This window comes from Ostrea edulis, chromosome 3 (genome assembly GCF_947568905.1).
Source record: "Ostrea edulis chromosome 3, xbOstEdul1.1, whole genome shotgun sequence".
Lineage (NCBI taxonomy): Eukaryota > Metazoa > Mollusca > Bivalvia > Ostreida > Ostreidae > Ostrea > Ostrea edulis.
The window spans coordinates 26,765,339-26,787,374 of NC_079166.1; the positions used below are offsets into that span (position 1 = coordinate 26,765,339).

A 22,036-nucleotide genomic window follows, 5' to 3' on the forward strand; every position below is an offset into this window, starting at 1 on the left:
CCTGTTGTTGTTCAGTGGCCTTGACATAGTTGGCAGGGAAGATTCCCGACCTTTCACCCAGTGACCCTGTCCACCAGTCACCCTCTTTCTTAGTCACCAGGATTGTCTCTCCCTGGTTGAACGTCAGATCCCCTGCTTCCGAGGATGTGTAGGTGAACATTGCCACAAATGGTTCTGTATCAAAAACAAATGGGTCTTCATCATGATCCTGACATCTAATTAGAGGCCCATAGGCCATGATGTTCACCTGAGTATGAAGAGATCCGTAGGTTTGGAGCACAAATCATAACTTAAAAACAACAAAACAAGCTGTAACCTCCATCATTTCAACAGCTTGAATGCTCTTAATCCATACATGCTTTGTATAAAGTTTGGGTGAAGTTGGTACAGGGATTCACACAAAAAAAGACCAATACGATAAAAACACTTAAATGAATCAAGACAAATCTCAGTCAAGCCTCCCACTTTCTAAAATACTAGAATGACTTTTTCTATAATTAAAGTCAGAACAGATTTGCAACAGTTGAAATCATTACTGAAATGATTTACTAAGCTGACTTTTAAAATATAGTATATTGAATGTATAAAGGTATGACTGTATGCTTACCAGCTTCAGCAGTGTGTTCTACAATGGTTGGTGTACTTTTATCATTAGTTTCAACAGGAACCACTGGAGCTGCACTTGTTCCCATTGGAGTACCAGATCTAGATCTACAAAATACATGTATCACATATCTTCAGTCACAGTTCATATTGGTCCCAACTATATGTACATGTATAAAATCTATGTTCATTCACCTTTTGGTCTACAAACACCTTTATTGTCAATACACCCCAATTTTACTTTCAAACCCCATATAACAAAGCAAATTTTCAATGTCATCAATGACCGCTCGCAGTAGCATTCACATCATAACTGTGAGGTCGTGAGTTCAAGCCCAGCTCATGACATGGCCACGTCAAAAATAGGACGTTAACATTTATTGTGATTGCTCCTTCGGCATCTAGAAGTGAGAATCATAGGTCTTTCGAATATGACCTTAAAAACAGAGGTCCAGTGTACAGTACCCGCAACATTATTCTTGACATTCCTATCGTGTTCTATCGTGCGTGTATCCTATCGTATCGTGCGTGTATCCTATCGTATCGTGCGTGTATCCTATCCTATCGTGTATCAGGTTTTCCATTTTCTATCGTGTTTTGCGTTTATCAGGTCTATCGTGTATCGTATTTTGCGTGTATCAGGTTTTCCGTTTATCGTGAAAATCATTTATCGTGTAGCTTCGGAAACTATTGGGATCGTATATTAAATCTAATGAAAAAGTAAGATACTTTCCGAAACCTTTATTCGTTTTGTTAAAGAAGCTATTTTTAGGAATCGAGGAAAGACAGTGTATTTGAAGGAGAACATAAAGCTGTTGATTTTAAAGCAGAAAAAGAGCTATTTGTCTGTCCAGAGTGGGTGAAAATTTATCGCAATTTTATTCTGTCCGGAAAGTAGTCAGTGGTTTGCCGAGCAAACCGAGGACAATAAAACTGAAAGCTCCTTCATCTGGAGTTCATAAACATTTCCTTGTCTAGAAACAATTATTTGTAATTAACACTAACAGAGAAATAGAAAGTTCCGATCTGAAAGGAAAAATCAGTAAATTACAGTGTTTATTACATATAGTTTAATAATGGTTCTTTTTCTTCTGATTTTGTTCACCTGTATTCAACTTAATATATATCAACTACTGAACTTGTGCGCGTTCTTATCTATCTGATTTTGTGTATCACTCGTGTTTTGACAGTAAACATTCTCAGGGGCATTGTATTTCACACATTTAGAAGATTAAGTTTTAAAAGAGTGCAAGGGTATATTGCATCTCCCAAAATTCTGCTCAATTGGGCACGATTCAGCTGTCATCGTTGTTTTTTATTTATTTGTACATGTACATGTACACATATACCAATAGTCGTACGTGTAGATACTGGAAATGTATGCCGGTTTTGATGATTATTTGAATTTTTTACATGCTAAACACAAACATTTAATTTAAAGCATTTCTAAATTGCGACTTTAAATCAAGCCGGGTTTCGTATATGTTTTTAATAGTTTATTTATTTTTTGTTAACAAAATATCAATTCATATAAATATGTTCCAATTACTTATGACTATCAGTTATCACTCATAGTGTAGAAATATCTAACATATGAGCATATGGTGTAGTGCAGTGGATTGCATTTAAAGCGGTCATTATGAAAATAATTGTAGTTGTTGAAAGAGCGGTGAACTCAGAGCTTGATGCAAAATAACCCCACTCCTCGCTACACACAAAATATTACTTAGTTTTATTTGATATCCAAGATAATAGACATTAGAATAAGAGAGCTATTGAAGCATGATATCACTACATTATATTCCATTTTGTTAATTCCCTGTTTAATTGCTAAACGCTCGGCATCAAGTGTGAATACCACGGGTCCTCGGAGATAACCTTAAAAACAAACACCCCGTGTCACGGTAGGTGTGGCACGCTAAAAAACCCTCACTGCTCAATGGCCGTAATTGCCGAGCATAAGCCTAAATTTAAAAGCTCTTCACCGGTCATGGTGACGTCTCCATATGAGTGAAATATTCTCGAGCGAGACGTTAAGCAAGATAAAAATCAATCACTCCATTTATGATTCATATATTAAACATTCAGGGTGACAATATACGTTTTAGAATCATTGGCTGAGAAAATTCATATAGATATCAAATAATGAATTCAATACCGTATATAGTTTAGCTTCCGGATTTTAGCTGTAATGATGTTAAAGAAAACATAAATAGAATTTCTAAAAAATAAAAAATAAACGTACAACCGTGGATAAATACATTATATGCTTTAGGTATATATTAAGTATTGAAATCCTTCAATATTATTATCAACATAATGTAATTATTTTGTACGTATCAAACTTTCGTTCTGTCTAAATTGTTTCTAAATTTACAACATTTCTATCAGGTTTTTCGTTTATCGTGAAGATCGTTTATCGTGTTTTGTGTTTATCAGGTCTATTGTGAAGATCGTTTATCAGGTTTTGCATTTATCAGGTTTACCGTGTATCCTATCGTATCGTGCGTGTATCCTATCGTATCGTGCGTGTATCGTGTTCTATCGTTTATCATGTCAAGAATAACGTTGCGGGTACTGTAGTGGCAAGCATTGGCATGATAAAGAACCCTCACTGCTACGGCCCTGAGCACCAAGCATAAGTCTAAATTTGTGGTACTTCACCTAAATTTTGTGACATTTCAATATGAGTGAAAATTTTCAATGTAAAAGTTTCAAAAAAAGACAGAAACTTACGTTTGTTTGGAAACTGGTCCACTGACAAGTTTGACATAGGACTTGGGGAACCAGCCAACCTGTGTTAAAAACAAAGCACCAATAAAAACAAATCTATCTTTGTATACCTAGAAAAACAATTTCTATGAAATTTACATGCATGTAATGTATATACATGTATATATAAATTTGAAATGAATTCAATAAAGTTATAAGTTATCCTGTTACTGATTATCAGTATCAGATCAAGTGATTGTGCAACGATTACTGATAAATAGATCAAGATACACATGTACAGTTACCTTAATTCCATTACTAACAAACACTGATTGGTTACCATGACAATGCAGTTCATCTTTTTATGTGTATACATGTACATGGATGTGCCAGTTGTATAAATACACATACAATTCATTCTCTTCTTAAAGCAATACTTAACGAATGTGTTACATGTGATCAGATTACATTCTATTACTGTACAAAGTATACCACTGTACTTAACGAATGTGTTACTTGTGATCAGATTACATCCTATTACTGTACAAAGTGTACGACTACTTAACGAATGTGTTACTTGTGATCAGATTACATCCTACTACTGTACAAAGTGTACGACTACTTAACGAATGTGTTGCATGTGATCAGATTACATCCTATTACTGTACAAAGTGCACGACTACTTAACGAATGTGTTGCATGTGATCAGATTACATCCTATTACTGTACAAAGTATACCACTGTACTTAACGAATGTGTTACTTGTGATCAGATTACATCCTACTACTGTACAAAGTGTACGACTGTACTTAATGAATGTGTTACATGTGATCAGATTACATCCTATTACTGAACAAAGTGTACGACCGTGCTTAACGAATGTGTTACATGTGATCAGATTACATCCTATTACTGAACAAAGTGTACGACTACTTAACGAATGTGTTACTTGTGATCAGATTACATCCTATTACTGTACAAAGTGTACGACTACTTAACGAATGTGTTACTTGTGATCAGATTACATCCTATTACTGTACAAAGTGTACGACTACTTAACAAATGTGTTAAATGTGACCAGATTACATCCCATTACTGTACAAAGCGTACGACTACTTAACGAATGTGTTACTTGTGATCAGATTACATCCTACCAAGTCTAAAAGATGATGAAGTACAAGCAATGGCAATTTTAAATCTTTAGAAATTCATGCACAAGTATTAACAGACCAACAAAACTGTTCATTCACAAAAGCAACAGAAACCAATCTTTTCCAGCCTTTTTTATGAGTGTACATGTTCTTGCACACACATGTGTAATTACATACGCCACCTATGCTAGCACGTCAAATGGCATTCACAATTTTCGTAACAATTGAAATTCTTGCAACACTAGTTAACACAGCTCCCATTCCACAGCAGAGTGATGCTTTAATTACAAGCAGAATGCACGCCAGCACCTTGTGAATTCAAAGCTAGCTTTACATGCATTGATCAGACCCTTTCAAATATCAATATTCCTTTCTACTCATACAGGAAAACCCACTGAGAATAACACACAAGAAAATCTGTATTTCCAAATACAATTAGATGTTTTATCTATACAATTTCATTTATTTGATCCCCCACCACCCATATTATTGCTGATCTATCTTGAATCCCCCCTACCACCCATATCAATGCTAATCTTGGATTTTCCCCACCACCCACAATGTTAAAAATCTTGGACCCCCCCACCACCCATATCATTGATAATCTTAGATCCCACATCACCCATATTATTGCTAATCTTGGATCCCCTACCCATGTCACTGCTTACTTGGATCTCCCCCACCTACCACATAATTGAAAATTTTGGGACCCCCCCCCCCCCCCCCCCCCCATATTATTGCAAATCTTAGATTCCAAACCACCCATACCATTGCTAATCTTGGATCCCCAACCCATATTATTGCTATTTGTGGATCCTCTATCACACATATTGTTGATATCTTTGGATCCTCCATCATATCATTGCTAATCTTGGATCCCTAACCACCCACATCATTGCTAATCACAGATGGAGGTAACATTACACTTTTATAAATGCCTGATTATTGGTGTATTTATTAAGACATACGTGTAAAGCCCCGCACAGCTCTACACTAACACAAATGTCCTACAACACATACTGCACCACACAACAAAAAGGTCCTATACTACACTACACACAGAATACCTGTCCCTGGAGTTCCCCAGACCACCACATTTCTTGCTGTTCTTTGATCTGGATTATGTCCCCTTTATTAAAGGACAAATGGTTTTCTTTTTTGGCTTTCCATGGATAAAGGGCCTGGGCTTGAAGGCCCTCAGGGGCGGTCGATCCCTGTAAAGGCATTAGCTACTGTCCACAAAATGCACTGTGTACTGATACTCACTTGCTAGTACTAGTGTAGGGTTAGTGAGGAGATAGTAGATAATCAAAAGCAAAGAGAGCAAAGTTTAATCGACCAAGTTAAATTAGGGGCGAGATCAAAAGATTGATGTCGGATAATAATCTAAATTCAAATAGTTAGGGGGAGGGGGTAAAAACTCTCTTAAGTTTCTGTCATTAGACATCGATTTCACTTTAGTGGAAAAAGAAAAAAGACAAGTGCCTGTTAAAAACCACATAATAATATTTCATTTTTAAGAACATTCAATAGTTTTAATGCATATACATGTACATGTATGTACACTTTCATTTGTGAATAAACAGAAGAAAAGGTATACAAAGTGTTATTTATAGTATGTTTTTACTTGTTAATCGATTAGTTTCAACATTCATCATATTTAGTTTTAAAGGGGGTGGGGGATCTTGATGAAAACAATGTGAATTTGGTATTTTGTCAGACATCAAACTTTTGATCTCGCCCCTTGGAATATGTAAATTCTTATTGGAAATTTCAAATCAAAGACAAAAATTGAAAAGAAAAATATGAACATCAAAACAGTACATCAATGAACTACATGTATCAACAGAAATACAAAGTTGAACTCAAAAATGGTCAATTTTCTACTTTTAAGATATTTCAAATTTCAACTGTTAATAATTGACTGGGGTAGCCCGAATCTGTTTAGTACCTGCCCTGGCGTTGGGGATTCTGCGGGGGTACTATAGAGAGATTCTTTCTGAGGAAATGCTGAAGCTACTGGTTCAGAGCTGAAAAAGAAATAACAAACATACCACTAACGCTAGCACATTACATTTACTGCACTGGTACAATGCAGAGACTGGCTCCAGGATCACGTATCACACTCAAGTCAAAATCTCAATCACCTGCAAGTTGTTCATTACCCGTAATTAGCAGAAACTAGAAAATTGAGGAAACAATACGAACGACAATTCTATCTTGGAATGATTGACTTCTGTAAAGGTCATTCTTATTCTGACTGATCCTGGGGCCTGCACTTTTGTAAAAGTTCAAGATGACATTAAAATTAATTTTGCATGCACTTTTCTTATGCAAGTATGGGAGAAACTATTACATATACAGTGTATACAAGTAGAGTCTCTGAATCTCCTACATCACACACAGTACATGTATATACTGCACCTGAAAGCATTGCCAAAAGCATTGAATTGACTAGACTGAGTATCTGGCAGCTTCTCCACATAGTCCCTGGGAAACCAGCCCTTCTTTCCATTCATTTCTCCTCCTATCCATCCTTCTTCTGCTCCTGTCTGGTCCTCGGGTACCTGTAAACAAAAACTCATGATAACCTTTCACTAAATTTGGCTTGCACTGATAGGAAAATAGCACCACATACTACATAAATTAAAAGTAAAAATGGAAAGTTTGTCCTTGCTGAATGCCAAAATGTAGTCAAGCATCTGTTGTTTTTCTTTATTGGAGGTATTCTATTCTATATTTTTGCAATGTGCAGCACAACAGAGAACTCTTTAATTCAAATTTGACCCAACCATTCATTGCAATAGACAATCCTCTATGTCATCTAGATTCAAATTCAATTCCTCTTTCCCACAAAATTTCACCTGGATTAAAGCTATATTCCTCTTATTCAAGCATTGCCATCTGGATTCAAGCTATATTCCCCTTATTCAAACAATGTTATCTGGATTCAAGCTAAATTTCTCTTACTCAAGCAATGTTATCTGGATTCAAGCTATATTCCCTCGTATTTAAACAACATTTGGATTTTTAAAAACTAAATTCCTCTTACCCAAACAATGTCCTCTGGAGTCAAGCTTAATTCATCTTGATTTCTGGCCTCAAAGGGATACAGGGCCTTATATCTACAACCTTTACTGCTTGATGAGGTTACTGGAAAAAAAAAGTTGATAGCATTGAAGAAGTAAAACAGGATAAAACAGTGTTCGAGATGGAGTACAAGCTGTTGTGTAATGTATGTGTACTACCATATACCGGGTTTTTCCGCAGTTCTAAAATTTGGTGATCTGCTGGCTTTAAGATACGTCAACAATGTTAGCTGAATAAATTTTGGCAGACAAGGAATTTTATCTCTTGCACATATTGAAGTCACAATTGAGTGCATATTGAGCGAGTGAAATTTTGGCAGAAAAATATCTAAATGTCAAAATAGGCCAGATTTATCACACTGTGGAAAAAACCTGCTATGTGGTATCTTTTTCCCTTGTAATTTTTGATGCAGTGTCACTGTTTTTATATTAAAAAAAAAAAAGTTGCAAAAAGTCACAAAAAAATACTATAAACCAAATTTTATTTGAGCCACTTTATTTCGCAATTCACCTGTGGTAAACTGGTTCATGGTGAGTAATTTTCGCGATCAATCCTTTTTAGAGCATATGAAAGACATTCAAGGACTGGTTCGCAACGAGAAACATTTATGACGATGAGGTTCTCGAAAATCTTACAAAATTTTCTCGCACGTGAATAAAAGTTGGGTTTACAGTACCCAGTGTGCTGAACATCTGACCTGTTGTTGTCTGACTAGAGAACGCACTGTCCCAGATGTCACTGGATGCCTGGGAAGTGTCCGTCTTGACGTCTGCAAAAGCTGCTGACCAGATGTCGTTAGACGCCGCGGTTGACTGAGTATCGTTACTGAACGCCGCCCAAGCGTCGTTACTAGATGTGGATTTTGCTACAAAATCAATAAATAACACGTTTTAAATCATATACATCTCACTTTTCTGTACAAGATATACATGCATGTATATACAGTGTAATGAAAGCTGGCGATACTTAGAGGACTGAAGTTGTGTTGCTGATATTTACCTTTCTCTTCTTCCTCCTCCCTGAAACGGATTTCAACAGAGTTAATTGTTCATAAAATAAAAGCAAATATCTTATGACAGCTCAATGAAATTCAATTTAATAAAATGTTCAAAACAATGCTTCTCACAAAATAACTTCTGATTTACACATACACGCACTCTGTATCAGGCATCTTATTTTACATAAGCAAGGCTCAAGTTTTCAGGGATGTTAATATGTATAATCATTAAATGTTAGAATAAATCTGCATTAAATTTGAATATTTCCACCATTCTTTGGAACCCCCAAAATCTAAGTACACTCTGTCATGTCTTTCTACCATTCATATCTACAAGTTTTACTGTAAGCTCTAAACCCTACAATCCAAGCACTCAGTCGAGCACTCTACATCCTAAACACTCACACGAGCACTCTACATCCCAAGCACTCACTCGAGCACTCCATATCCCAAGCACTCACTCGAGCACTCTATATCCCAAGCACTCACTCGAGCACTCCACATCCCAAGCACTCACTCACTAATTCAGGTCTATGCGTTCTTGCATTTCAAGCTCATCTACATTCGAAGCACAATCGCTTGAGTCTCTAAACAACAAAATCTGTTGAGACCTAAATTCTGAGTGTACTCACTTGAGTCTCTGAGCCGCCAGCTCTTTCCTGAGCTTTTCCTGTTTCTCCTTCTCCTGCTGAGCTCGTGCTCTATCTTCCTCTTCCTGTTTCCGCTTCAGTTGCAGTGAGGCTTCATGTTTCTGCTGTTGCTGCTTCTTCATTTTATCCTCCGCTGACGATAGCGTCTTTTTCATTTCCTTAAATCAAATTTATCAAGAGGCAAATGAATCATAAACAAAAGAACTCAAATAAACAATGAATATTTTAAATTATGTTAGTACTTATCTGGTGATTTCATCTTTTCACATGAATTCCATATATCATGTAAGTACTTAATCTGTAAACACTGTCATTCAGCGTCATTTTACAACATACAATAATAAAAGAAAATATTCACTTTCTGTAAGGCTTCTTAAGATTTCATCAACACTTTATGACACAATAGCACACAGAATTAATAACGGGATGTGACACTCTAAATTTGGTCACTTCACTTCTCGCACAATTCATACTTTTCATTTGGAACTATAAAGGGATCTTGTACATACAAAAACATGTACATGTAAAACGGATCCTGAAACTTTTGAACATCACCACCCTGTTTGACTGACCTCTAATTCAGCATTGTGCTTGTCAATTTCCAGCAGTTTACTTTCAGTTTCTCTTTCTATGTTTTCCAGCTCTTTCCTTAGTTTCTGCAGTGAAGTCTTCTTTAATTCCACTCCATGTAATACTGTACGGTGTGCATCAGCTGAAAGTACGACAAGATCTAAACTCATATCTTATCTGAATAAATGCAATATTTAAAATATTAAACACATGATCTAAATAAATATTCCATCTAAATAGCCATGTCTAAATAAACACAACATTTCACATTATCACATAAAGTTCCTAAAACATCCTACAATACTTTTCTGCATTTCATCTGTTCTGTAAATGATTACTCAGTATTAACTTTTATTATGTTCTCAGTACTGTCCTGTCATGATATGTTGTCAGTTTTATATCTCAGTACTGACCTGTCACCATGATGTGTTGTTAGTTTTATATCTCAGTACTGTCCTGTCACCATGATGTGTTGTTAGTTTTATATCTCAGTACTGTCCTGTCACCATGATATGTTGTCAGTTTTATATCTCAGTACTGCCCTGTCATGATATGTTGTCAGTTTTATATCTCAGTACTGCCCTGTCATGATATGCGGTCAGTTTTATATCTCAGTACTGCCCTGTCACCATGATGTGTTGTTAGTTTTATATCTCAGTACTGCCCTGTCACCATGATGTGTTGTTAGTTTTATATCTCAGTACTGTCCTGTCACCATGATGTGTTGTTAGTTTTATATCTCAGTACTGCCCTGTCATGATATGTTGTCAGTTTTATATCTCAGTACTGCCCTGTCATGATATGCGGTCAGTTTTATATCTCAGTACCGCCCTGTCATATTCTGTCAGTTTTATATTTCAGTACTGCCCTGTCATATGCTGTCAGTTTTACATGTATATCTCAGTACTGCCCTGTCATGATATGCTGTCAGTTTTATATCTCAGTACTGCCCTGTCATGATATGCTGTCAGTTTTATATCTCAGTACTGTCCTGTCACTATGATATGCGGTCAGTTTTATATTATTTCAATGAGAAATTGGACGTAATGTTTGTATTTACACAAGTCATACTATGTATAATGATGGTACTCACTCAATAGGTTAATTCGTACCCACATAGAAATTCATGATACTCACTATGCAATTTTATACTGACGTTTATATGGAGTAATTAATGGTACTCACTCAATGGATTATTTTGTACTGAGGTTTGTACTCGGTAATTCAGGGACTCTCGTTCGGATTGCAGTTGTACCAGTTTGTCACTAAATTCCTGAAAATAAAAATAAGTGCACAAATCCTACTCCTGCATTTGTTCAGATACTGATATTTCCCCTACACTACAAAACAATAACTTCCAAGAATAAAAGTTATAGAGCTTTTCAATATGAACAACTTCATTAAGTTCAACAAAAGAAGCATTACAATACATACATCTGTACATGTACATGTGCACAATACGATGTGCGTGCAATTTCAATCAGAATTTTGACCACCATTCAAAAATGTGCTTGCTGCAAACGAAACCTTACAAGCAATAGGTACTTGTAGCAAATATCACTGGTTAATAACAGGGTATCAGCTACAAACCAGCACTCCTCTAACATTATGATGAAGAAATCAATATGAGCTGGATGTGTTTGAGAGTCTGACCTTGATGTATGACCTTTGACATGAGAACATGAAATACGAAGTCTCCATCTTACCCATTTTTTTAAGATATGGCCACGGCTACAGTGGCAGACATGTTCACAGACAGGATACTTCCTACATATCTTTATATATTTATCCAAAGTTCTTTTGCAAGGTAAAATATGCCCCACAAAACAAAAGCCGATAAGTCAGAAAGCTACCCCCCCCCCCCCCCCCTCCCCAATAAATCTGAAAATCTAAGCAGTCATCCATTGTCTAATCCAAGTATCATGTATAAAATCTATGAAAATATTCCCAAGGAAACGTGTTATCTCGCGCTATAGAAAGTGCTGACAGACAGACAGACAGATAGATAGAGTGATTTCTATATAAATCAGAGCCTCACTTTTCAATTCTATGAAAATCTTCTCAACTATTTTTCTTACAACAAATTTTCACCAAAAAATGTGAATAAAATGAAATACATAATTTTACACCAAATATAATACATGTACAAAATTTTTAGAAAAAATGTAAAGTTGTGGAAGCATTGGAAATAGCAAACATAACATCATTCAAATATTTCAAAAAGTAAGAGTTTTCAAGGGAAATAACTCTTATAATCTCAAGCCCTCTAAATCTTTTTTGCAGGTCACTCAAATCAGAAAAAAACTCCACCAAAACCAGATGCTCTTTAACATGTTACATGTAAATGACCCTTAATTTTGTTGCAAACCCCTTTCCTCACATCCGCTTGTCATCCAACTTATAAACAAAGTTTACATTACCCCGTCCACTGACCTTGATGTCGGTTTGAAGTTTGTCCATTGCACTGTTTTTGGAGTCTCTAGTTATCCTCATCCCTTCTATACTGTTGGTGAAGTCAGTTACACCATTTCTAACTTGCTCAATTTTTTGCCTAATCTCTGCCTTCTTTCCTTGCTGTAAAGCAATAGAAGAAGCATGGATAATTATGCACTCACAATTAAAAACCAGAAATACACTTATCAAAATACCAATGCCCTACCATAGAGCTATGATGTCCAGGGCAAACTCACTTGAAATTACAGGCTTTCTTAACATTTGAGTATGGTTAGGTGATATAAACTGGCAGCATGTTTTCCTCTTTTTAGCAATGATATAAATATATTACTGTGCCATTGGTCTAAAATCTATGAAATGGTACCATTATACATTACTCCAACAAGTTAAAGCCTCGGTTAACCTCCCTTATATACCTCGGCGCGAAGTCAAAATATATCTCGCTGTGAACCTCTAGCATGTGGGAGTACAATATAATGAAAATCAGACTTCTTAAATCTGTGCCGTATACTCTGCGAAAGAAGATCTGACATAACCCGACTAGGGGTCATGTTCATTTGAACTTTACGTTAGCCAATCAGCGCGTCGCCTATGAAATCGTCGGTGTTTACAATTCAAGGAAAATGGCTGCGATTGTTTGGTTTGAAAGAAAACACATCGCAGCTAGATGTGACATCACAGTGCACCATTTATGTGGACTGGGATTATAGTCCTCGCGTTATTTAAGTAAACCATCTTGAAAACTATTGAAATCGTACCCATCCCTTTTTATACATAAATCACAATTCACAATTAATTTAATTTGGGTGTATTTTACATTGTACGTTTTGTTGTTCGTATAAACGGAATACATTAGGAATTAATGTGAAAGTTCTAAAATTCCTTATGTGAGAATATCCAATTTAAAGAACAAGATACGATTGTGTATATAAAAAGGCCCCAAAAGTTTCTCTGTTTTAAATGTGTCTTGAATTAAGCTTGATCTGTGTTTTAAGTAAGTTAAATATATGCCAAGTATACTATCTCAACTTACATCAGAGTTATTGCTTATTTGATAGCATTATTATGTCATGAATAAGAATTTTCCCCGCCTTTTTTCAAAAAGAGCTTAATAACTGTTAAATTCATCCAGATTATTGCCTAGGAAAAGGTGTGCCCATCTGTCTAGCAAAATAAAATTAATATATATTGTTTATTAATAGACGATAAAAAATGTATTTGAAAATGAATTTGCTCGACGCATGGGGCTGCATGTTTCCTGAAAGGTAAACCCCCTGAATTTATGAATTTTTTCATTGATTTTGGCATTTTTGGCAATTTTATGCCAACTTCACACTCTTGTCATTACAGCAAGAAGCAATTTTGGATCAAATTAAATGTAGTTTGGGTTTGTTTATATATTCTTTATTGGAATGGCAGATTTTGGGACTCCTATTGAAATCATCAATTTTTTGGGCCAGATGACTGTAGAAACAGTATCTGCTTCTTGATAGTGTGGAATAAACTTCGTGAGAGAGAGATTACTGCAACTTGTTTACGAATTGCCATTAACCGCTTAAAAATAGCCATCATTGTCTGTATGATGCAATCTGACTGTCTGATACTTCTAATGAATATTCCAAGTAAAAGGTTGTGCGGACATGACCCCTATGAGGTTATGTCAGATCCTATCGTAGCGATTGTGAGTGTATCTTAGGATCTGATTTTAATAAGATTGGCGGGAGTACATTTATTCCTCAGGTACATGTACCTGGACAGAACAGACATAATGACCCACCTGTGATTCCAGTTCACACTTGAGGTTGCTTGCCCGGGACTTCATGATGCCCAGTTGTTCGTACTCCCGGGCTTTCTCCGATAATAACTGCTCCTTCCTCTGTCTTTCCCAGTCCATCTGTCTCTGTCGCTCCAGCTCTCGTCGTGCAGCCTGAAGTACACATGTATTTCAGGATATACTGCATTTGTACTTTATTTGCGCATTTAAAATTTGGCATAGCTGATGCACTATTTGGCGTAAACATGACTTAATGCTTGTTCTAGATTTGTGTTTGATAATGGATGAAGAAAGACTTGCATGTTTTAGAGCACCTTTAAATTAGCTCTCATGTTTCACTGCAAAAGTTGCTAAATTTGAAATCCTTCTAAAATAAGCACAAGTATAGTAGGTGCATAAGGAATGCCTTTTATATCTGGACATAGTAGGACTTTGTTGGGCTTATCTAAAGTAAAATCAATGAAGCAAATGTGCATAAAGGGCAGAGGAATCTCGACCAAAAATTCACAAAAGAGATTGAATTGCTGTTGTATATGTGTGGGCATTTATACAGGTGCCCACACAATCACAACTTCCAGGACATTCATAATATTTTAAAACATTTGTATAGCCCCTCCTCCTATGAAATATTGCCCTGGTGCACTTGACAATAACTTTTTAAAAAAAATATAAATACATGTACACCTTAAATACATGTACCTAGTTTTGTTACAGAATAAATTTCTGTGAAGTTAGAAAAGTAAGTAAATTCATGAGGGAATGAACTTCATAGATGAGAAATTGTTATTTTTCATTGTAGATCAGAATCCCTTGTCTGTGAAGGATGTTCAAAGTTCAAGGATATGGCTATACCACCAAAAATAGAAGGAAAAACAAAGTAATTAACAGGTAAAACTCACCTCTCTTTGTTCCATCATTTTCTGCCTTTGTTCTTCCCTCTCTCTTTCTATCTGTCTTTGTTTTTCCATCTGTCGCTCCATTTCTGCCAATCTTCTCCTCTCTTGTTCCTGCCTACAAATTACAGAAAAATGGTTAATCAAAAAATAATCAATCAAAAACTGTAATACGTAAAAATTACAGAAATACAGTATAATAATTTGTCCAAACCGGCCTCTGAGTACTCCGGCGCTCTGTCAATTCCGGCCACAAAATATAGTCCCTAACATTTCTTTAACAAATCCTTTATCAATAATTCCCTGTACTCCGGATACTGCGTATTCTGTATATCGGCCGGCTTACATAGTCCCAACTGCTATCAATTAACTTTAATTATCCTGTGTAAACCGGCCCCTCGATGATACACCACCCTAATTGTTGCGGTCAATTGTATTCGGTGTACACAAGGTCCCAACTGCTCGTAATTAGCTCTAATTATCGCATTTAAACCAGCCACCCCACGATGACCAACCTGTCGGTATTCGGTCGATCACACGCAGTGTACACAAAGGGTGTCTCAAGGGAAGCCATAGGTAAGTAAAAGAGTGCAACTGGCGATGAGTCGCGATCAGTTTAAAATAAAACCTGATTTTTAGAGGGTGCACTTTTCAATTATGACAGTACCACGCACTAGGTAATGGCGCCCTCCCCCTAACGACAGAGACGAGAACTGACATTAAAAGACAAAGTTCAATTAATCGATGAATTCGATACATTTTTGGAATGAAACAAAATCGGCAACAATCCTGTTATGTTGTCCAAAAGCAGGGTTTTCCCTCGTGGACTTCTCGGAGCTCTACGGCGAGTCAGACAGTGATGATATGCAGTTAGTTAGCACAACTCGCCATGTCCGGTCGATCACTCAGCATTGTATTAGTTTCCGTTTCACAAATTGAGACAGTTGAAAGCGATACATTTACAATGAAAGCTGGGAAAGACAAATTTTAATCAAACACAACACAAACTTGACGAACGTACATAATGTAGCACTTGATAACTGCGATGATGTAGACAAAATCGACAATTTACCAACAGAAAATTGCACGAATAATTCCCAGATTTTAAACTGTTTAATAAAAATTTAAACTTTTTCAAATGAGCACGACAATAAAACACTGACATTTGTATTTTTACATTTTGAATTCTTTTGTGATATTTTAAAACGTTAGCAATCATTATACACGTATGCATAGATAGTGAATACAAGGGAAGCAACTCTCATTCTTGTCAACATTCTGCACTCCGGACTCTGTGCAAACCGGCCAATTTCTTTGGAACCACACATAGCCGGTTTAGACAGATTATACTGTATAATCAAAATCGATTATGTAAAAATTACAGAAAAATAATCCAAAACGATTACGTAACTTACGTTAATGGCTGATCTTTTACATACATTTATATAGAGGACCACGCTGACAGTGTTATAAATACAAGCAATATGAAACTCGAAACCAGAAAGAAACAATATTCCATGATAAAATGCAGCATTCAATAGTTAGTATATAGTTAAAGTTTATCATGGAGGGAGTCAGCAAGATTCATTTTTTCTTTCCATCCTTCATTTTTCTTTCTATCCTACCTAATTTTCTCCCTCTTTTCCTGTTCTTGCCTTTCCTTCTCCATCCTGGCTTCGTTTTCACGTTTCATCTGATCTTGTAACATTTGACGGCGACGCTCCAACTCCGCCTGGCCTTTGTCAAAGTTCTGCTTACGACGGTCTTCAAATGTGACTGGAGGATAAAGGGGACAAAATCTAACTATTGACATTAATCGTCTATCCTTACAAACATTATTTATGATTCATTCTAATTATCGGTTTGAAACTGTAATTTCAACTACATATTACACAAAATATGATCATCTATAAATGCAGGCCAGCCATATGCCCTCTTTACAGCAAATTTTAAACAGCAAAATAAAATAAATTTCTCAGTTAATGCAACTCGAAAAATGCAAATTACAAATGCTTAAAAGCAAATTAAAAAGAGAATAGAAAAAAATTGAAGAAAAACGAATCTTAGATTCCGAGGGCATAAAAATAGACTGTATGTGGCAGCTCCTTAGCAGGAGGTCTATATCAAACAACACTAAGCTCATACATACAACCAAGTTTATCGTCATCTTGTAACTGATCCTCCCCATTGGTGGCGGCAGCTGGAGGGGCAGGCTGGGGAGGGAGCATCCCCATTCCTCCCAGGAGGTCACCAAACGCATTCCCCTTTGCAGGAGCTAAATTCAAAGGGCAACATGCAAACATTTTTTAAAAACATCACCATCACCATTCAAAATATCATTCCTTTTAAATAATGCAAAAAGATAAATGTGTAAAATTTCTGTAGGAAACAAGATATGTGCTGTCAAAGCAAGATGCAATTAAAAAAATAATATTCTGCAACCATAATTCCAAAATTACATTCCTAATGCCAATATAGCATCCAGCAAATCTTAAAAATCAAACTTAAAAACGAAAGTGAATGAAGGTTTCATTTTTCATTTTAAAAAATTCATAGGAAAAGCAGCATCTTCACAAATCACGTGATCTGCACTAGAATATGTCCATGTCAAACATTGACTTCCATTTCAAGAGAGTATAAAAAGGAGAAATGTGAATATACTATACATATACAATATGACATATACAATATGCTGTACATCTATACATTTAATGTCTACATTAACGTTAAAATTCCATACAAAAGGACAAAACTTCCCCCATTCCTTTTCTAAATAAATTTTCTTTGATCCATTTATCTCAATATTCTGACGTGTCATGACATACATGTATCAATATACATGTATATTTGTACAGCAAGAGAGACAATAAATTTTTAAGGAGTACATGAATAGTAATCAAACTGACCTCATAATATGACCTTACTGTAGTTTATGGCATAAACTTACCCCAGTATGTATATAATTCTACAAATGTATACAAACTTCAAAAAATGAACAGAGGGGGATCAAGATATTTTTTTTTTTACCTCAATCCAGCATACATGTATGTAATCCTCTAAGATACAATATTACTGAAATAAAACCCCTATTAACTCAGTACCCTGTGATGTGGGTGGCATGGGCACTGGAGCGCTGAAACTTCCCGATCGTGATTTAACGGGAACCAGTTCGGGGGGCAGTACAGCCGGTAGGTGGATCCCATTTCTTGCTAAGTCAGCCAAGTGCATGGCCACACAAAACTCATCGCATGTCAGTTTCCCATCCTTGTCATAATCAGCCAATGTCCTACAGAATAACCACAGAGTAAACATGTCACACACACTCAGATTTAGTTAAACAGTTTATAATTACAGTTTCAAGATACACAGACAAGTAATGTAACTTTAAATTGTGAAATTTAATCTGAGAACTTTGTTAACGACCTTAATCTGTATCTGATATATATATTTGACTTTGACTTTTTTAATTCACTGAGCACCATGTCTCTTCTTGTATAGCTCAAAAGTTATGACCAAACTTAATGTCCCTTACAGATGGAGAGACAGAGAACAACAGGGAATACGTCTCCTAGGAGCATACTCTATGTCTTACAGGCTTGACTTAAATTTCTTTTCTCCTATTTTCTCTCTAATGATTCTTACCAGATTTGCGCTAGCATCGGTTGAGGTAAGCCTGACTGAACCAGCAGTGATCTCGCTTCCACGCCTGAAAATTATACAACCTGAATCTAGTACATGTATATATCTCCACTTATTACAGTGCCTTGTTTCATACACTAGCAAAGTCATATAGGGCATAGCACAAACAAGACTTAATAATGATAAATATTGCTTTTGTAAATAATTCACTGCCTTGAAATATACTGAACAAATAATGTTATCATGTAGTTTGATATATAGCATTATACCTGTGAGATGACCTCGTTTGTTTCTGTAGTTTGATATATAGCATTATACCTGTGAGATGACCTCGTTTGTTTCTGTAGTTTGATATATAGCATTATACCTGTGAGATGACCTCGTTTGTTTCTGTAGTTTGATATATAGCATTATACCTGTGAGATGACCTCGTTTGTTTCTGTAGTTTGATATATAGCATTATACCTGTGAGATGACCTCGTTTGTTTCTGTAGTTTGATATATAGCATTATACCTGTGAGATGTCATCATTTGTTTCTGTAGTATGAGATATAGCGTTATACCTGTGAGATGGCCTCGTTTGTTTCTGTCGTGGGAATTAAACATCTGGGTATATTTTAATTTGCTGGGATGTGGCAGTGCCATATTCCTAAAATATCAAATATCAACCATTGTTATGCCACACTACAAGAGAAAGTTAAAATAGACATTTCATTTCATTCAATAAACTATATTTACAATATTAAGAGTAAATCTGGCTCAAATTGAGAATATACAAACCCTGCTGCCGGTGCAGGTGCTGGAGCTGGTTGTCCAAAGGAACCAGCTCTTGATTTGTTAGCCAGCATCGCACCAGGTACTCCCACGGATGGTGGTACACCTTAAATATATACATAAATATATATAAACAGGTTATCTCCAATACATTTGTGTACTATAAATGTTTGGAATCCACCAAATCTAGTCAATGATGTTTGACCATCATATCAAATCCTCAAATCATGTTTCTCAACCCAGCCCACTTACCCATCATGGGGACTCCATTAGTCATGATGGGCACGCCCATACTGCTAGGTGCTACCACAGTAGAGGCCATTCCCATCGCCGGCATTCCTAAATTACAGGAACATTTTTGCTAATTTTTTACTTGTAAATATCCATGGATATTTCTAACAGGCAAATTAAGAGTTTGTTGACTTTATCATCTTTTCATTTTGGGCAATATTAATCCTGAATTAACTGCACTACATGTAATTTTGAAAGAGTGACATCATACTTAGTACGCGTGATATTACAGATATATCGTAAACTTAGTACACATGTGATATTACATATATATCGTACACTTAGTACACATGTGATATTACATATGTATCAAACACTTAGTACACATGTGATATTACATATATATCATACACTTAGTACACATGTAATATTACATATATATCGTACACTTAGTAAACATGTGATATTACATATATATCGTACACTTAGTACACATGTATATATATCGTACACTTAGTACACGTGATATTACATATACAGTGGAACCCCGTTATTACGTTCCCCCTTTATTACGTTAGTCCGCATATTACGTTGGAATTTCAAAGCACAAAACCATTTCTTAACAAACCTATATAAAATAGACCTCGTTATTACGTTGTCCTAAAATGCAGGGACTCGGTATTACGTTGTAAATATTCCGACAAAAACGTATTAAACCCCTAATTATTCAATAGTGATTCTCAAAATAATAAGCCATTCACACCTTGACTGCCTGAGGCAGTCACCACGTAAATTTCCTGGTCTGTTTGGGGATTAGAGACGCTTGACTGATCATGCTTCGATAGATCTAGCGACATAATACAGGTGAATACCCCGTATAGAAGCCAGTGATAAACAATTAAATAATGTTTATTTAGAAATTGTACTCTATGAAATTTACTTCATTTTTCATATTTTGATAATCAAAGAAATAATTTCTCATCCACCTGCGTGTTCAGCATAGTGTGATTACCTTCGCTATTAAAACTCTATTCACGGACAGCTTTGGTACCAAACAAGAAAGACAAAATTTATCGTAGCAATGTTACAACCGCTTGGGTAACTGTTTGGACATAGGTGACTAAAGGTGTTCAATTTAAAAAATTGTTCGTTGTTTGGACATGCAGTTTGTGTGTTCGTAAATCTCGTCCATACATACACCAATATATCGGCCGATTTGTGTACAGCATTTACCTCAGTGAATATTTTAAAATCCCTTGATGCGCACGTGATTTTAGTGCCATCATTTAGCGTTATAAATGAAATCTTCGTACATCACTATACATTTTTTTTATGTGGATTGCGCTTAAATTGTTCTCCGTGCATGTTTATCGTTGATGAGAAGTGTGCAAGTGTTGGGTATCGTGTGCGTTTTGTGTCTATAGTTTTGTTGTTTTTTGGGTGGGATTTTTTTATTGTGTTGTGTATTGTGTAATTAGAGAACTTAATAAAAACGATGTTTCGTTATTTTTTAATACGAATGTTGAATACGAACCGGAATGAGTTATTGAGAGAAATTTACATGAACGCATTGTTTTAAAGTTGAACAAAATGGCGGTCCAAACGAATGAAGAAAAAAAGCAACGTCTATCAAAACATCCTTATGTATCCTACACCGAAATAAAGAAAAGGGATAAGAACATGAAGAATTACGGACATTAAAGATAAGATGTAACTAAAACAAAGTATCATAGTCTTTTAAACAAAGAAACAGTAAAGATATATTCACACACCCCTTCACGGAGTACCAACGGACGATATACAATTTCCAAATGGTATTTTTAATGGATTTAACTGGGAACGTTTATTACGTTGCCCCCGGTATTACGTTATTTTATCGTGACAAAATGGAAAACGTAATAACGGGGTTCCACTGTATCTCGTACACTTAGTACACATGATATTACATATATATTGTACACTTAGTACACATGTGATATTACATATATATCGTACCCATTCCCATCACAGGTTGTCCTGCCGTGGATATGGCACCAAACGATCCCATGGACGGCGAAGGGTCAGCTTTCAGTGATGGTGGAAGTGTTTTTGGAAGCTCAAATCCTTGCAGCTTCTTTTTTATTAAATGCATCGCTATTGAAAACTCTTTTTTGTCCATTTTGCCATCACTGTTCATGTCAGCTAGTTGCCTGGAAACACAGACAGAACATATTTGAATGTTATTATGCACTGTTCAGCAAAACATTTCCTACCCACGTAACTTTCATGCTAACGCGGTGAAAAATAATTAGGCCCCATTATAGATTTGTCTCGCGTTATCTAGCTACTTTAAAGTCACAATACTTTTGTTGAACGGGTACAGTTTTAAATTTGCCCACACATAATATACATGTTAGTGAAATGGGTGAAAATAAAGTGAAGAGCAAAGACCCGCACTTAACAAAATACACAAACATATACATTATATAATTACATATACAATTCACCATGACATGATG

The 22,036-nt window shown here is 35.9% G+C and overlaps 1 protein-coding gene across 8 annotated transcripts in view; it reads right to left on the reverse strand.

The window, feature by feature from the left end:
* The window catches only part of LOC125673483 (intersectin-1-like), a 70,793-nt gene that overhangs the window by 36,677 nt on the left and 12,080 nt on the right, over positions 1 to 22,036 (reverse strand). For 5 of the 8 annotated variants that reach the window (XM_056160311.1, XM_056160312.1, XM_056160314.1 and 2 more), the window contains exons 5-28: positions 21,534 to 21,727; positions 19,560 to 19,646; positions 19,314 to 19,413; positions 19,097 to 19,182; positions 18,537 to 18,600; positions 17,996 to 18,180; positions 17,842 to 17,859; positions 17,044 to 17,169; positions 16,520 to 16,670; positions 14,901 to 15,012; positions 14,005 to 14,154; positions 12,207 to 12,347; positions 10,959 to 11,046; positions 9,776 to 9,915; positions 9,186 to 9,361; positions 8,556 to 8,575; positions 8,254 to 8,421; positions 7,519 to 7,619; positions 6,891 to 7,033; positions 6,418 to 6,496; positions 5,534 to 5,680; positions 3,340 to 3,398; positions 608 to 711; positions 2 to 174 (exon numbers count right to left, since the gene is read on the reverse strand). In XM_056160311.1, coding sequence (XP_056016286.1) covers positions 2 to 174; positions 608 to 711; positions 3,340 to 3,398; positions 5,534 to 5,680; positions 6,418 to 6,496; positions 6,891 to 7,033; positions 7,519 to 7,619; positions 8,254 to 8,421; positions 8,556 to 8,575; positions 9,186 to 9,361; positions 9,776 to 9,915; positions 10,959 to 11,046; positions 12,207 to 12,347; positions 14,005 to 14,154; positions 14,901 to 15,012; positions 16,520 to 16,670; positions 17,044 to 17,169; positions 17,842 to 17,859; positions 17,996 to 18,180; positions 18,537 to 18,600; positions 19,097 to 19,182; positions 19,314 to 19,413; positions 19,560 to 19,646; positions 21,534 to 21,727 — 2,812 coding nt within the window. The remainder of the gene's footprint in view (position 1; positions 175 to 607; positions 712 to 3,339; positions 3,399 to 5,533; positions 5,681 to 6,417; positions 6,497 to 6,890; positions 7,034 to 7,518; positions 7,620 to 8,253; positions 8,422 to 8,555; positions 8,576 to 9,185; positions 9,362 to 9,775; positions 9,916 to 10,958; positions 11,047 to 12,206; positions 12,348 to 14,004; positions 14,155 to 14,900; positions 15,013 to 16,519; positions 16,671 to 17,043; positions 17,170 to 17,841; positions 17,860 to 17,995; positions 18,181 to 18,536; positions 18,601 to 19,096; positions 19,183 to 19,313; positions 19,414 to 19,559; positions 19,647 to 21,533; positions 21,728 to 22,036) is intronic. The other 3 variants (XM_056160313.1, XM_056160316.1, XM_056160317.1) reach the window with 2 other exon arrangements.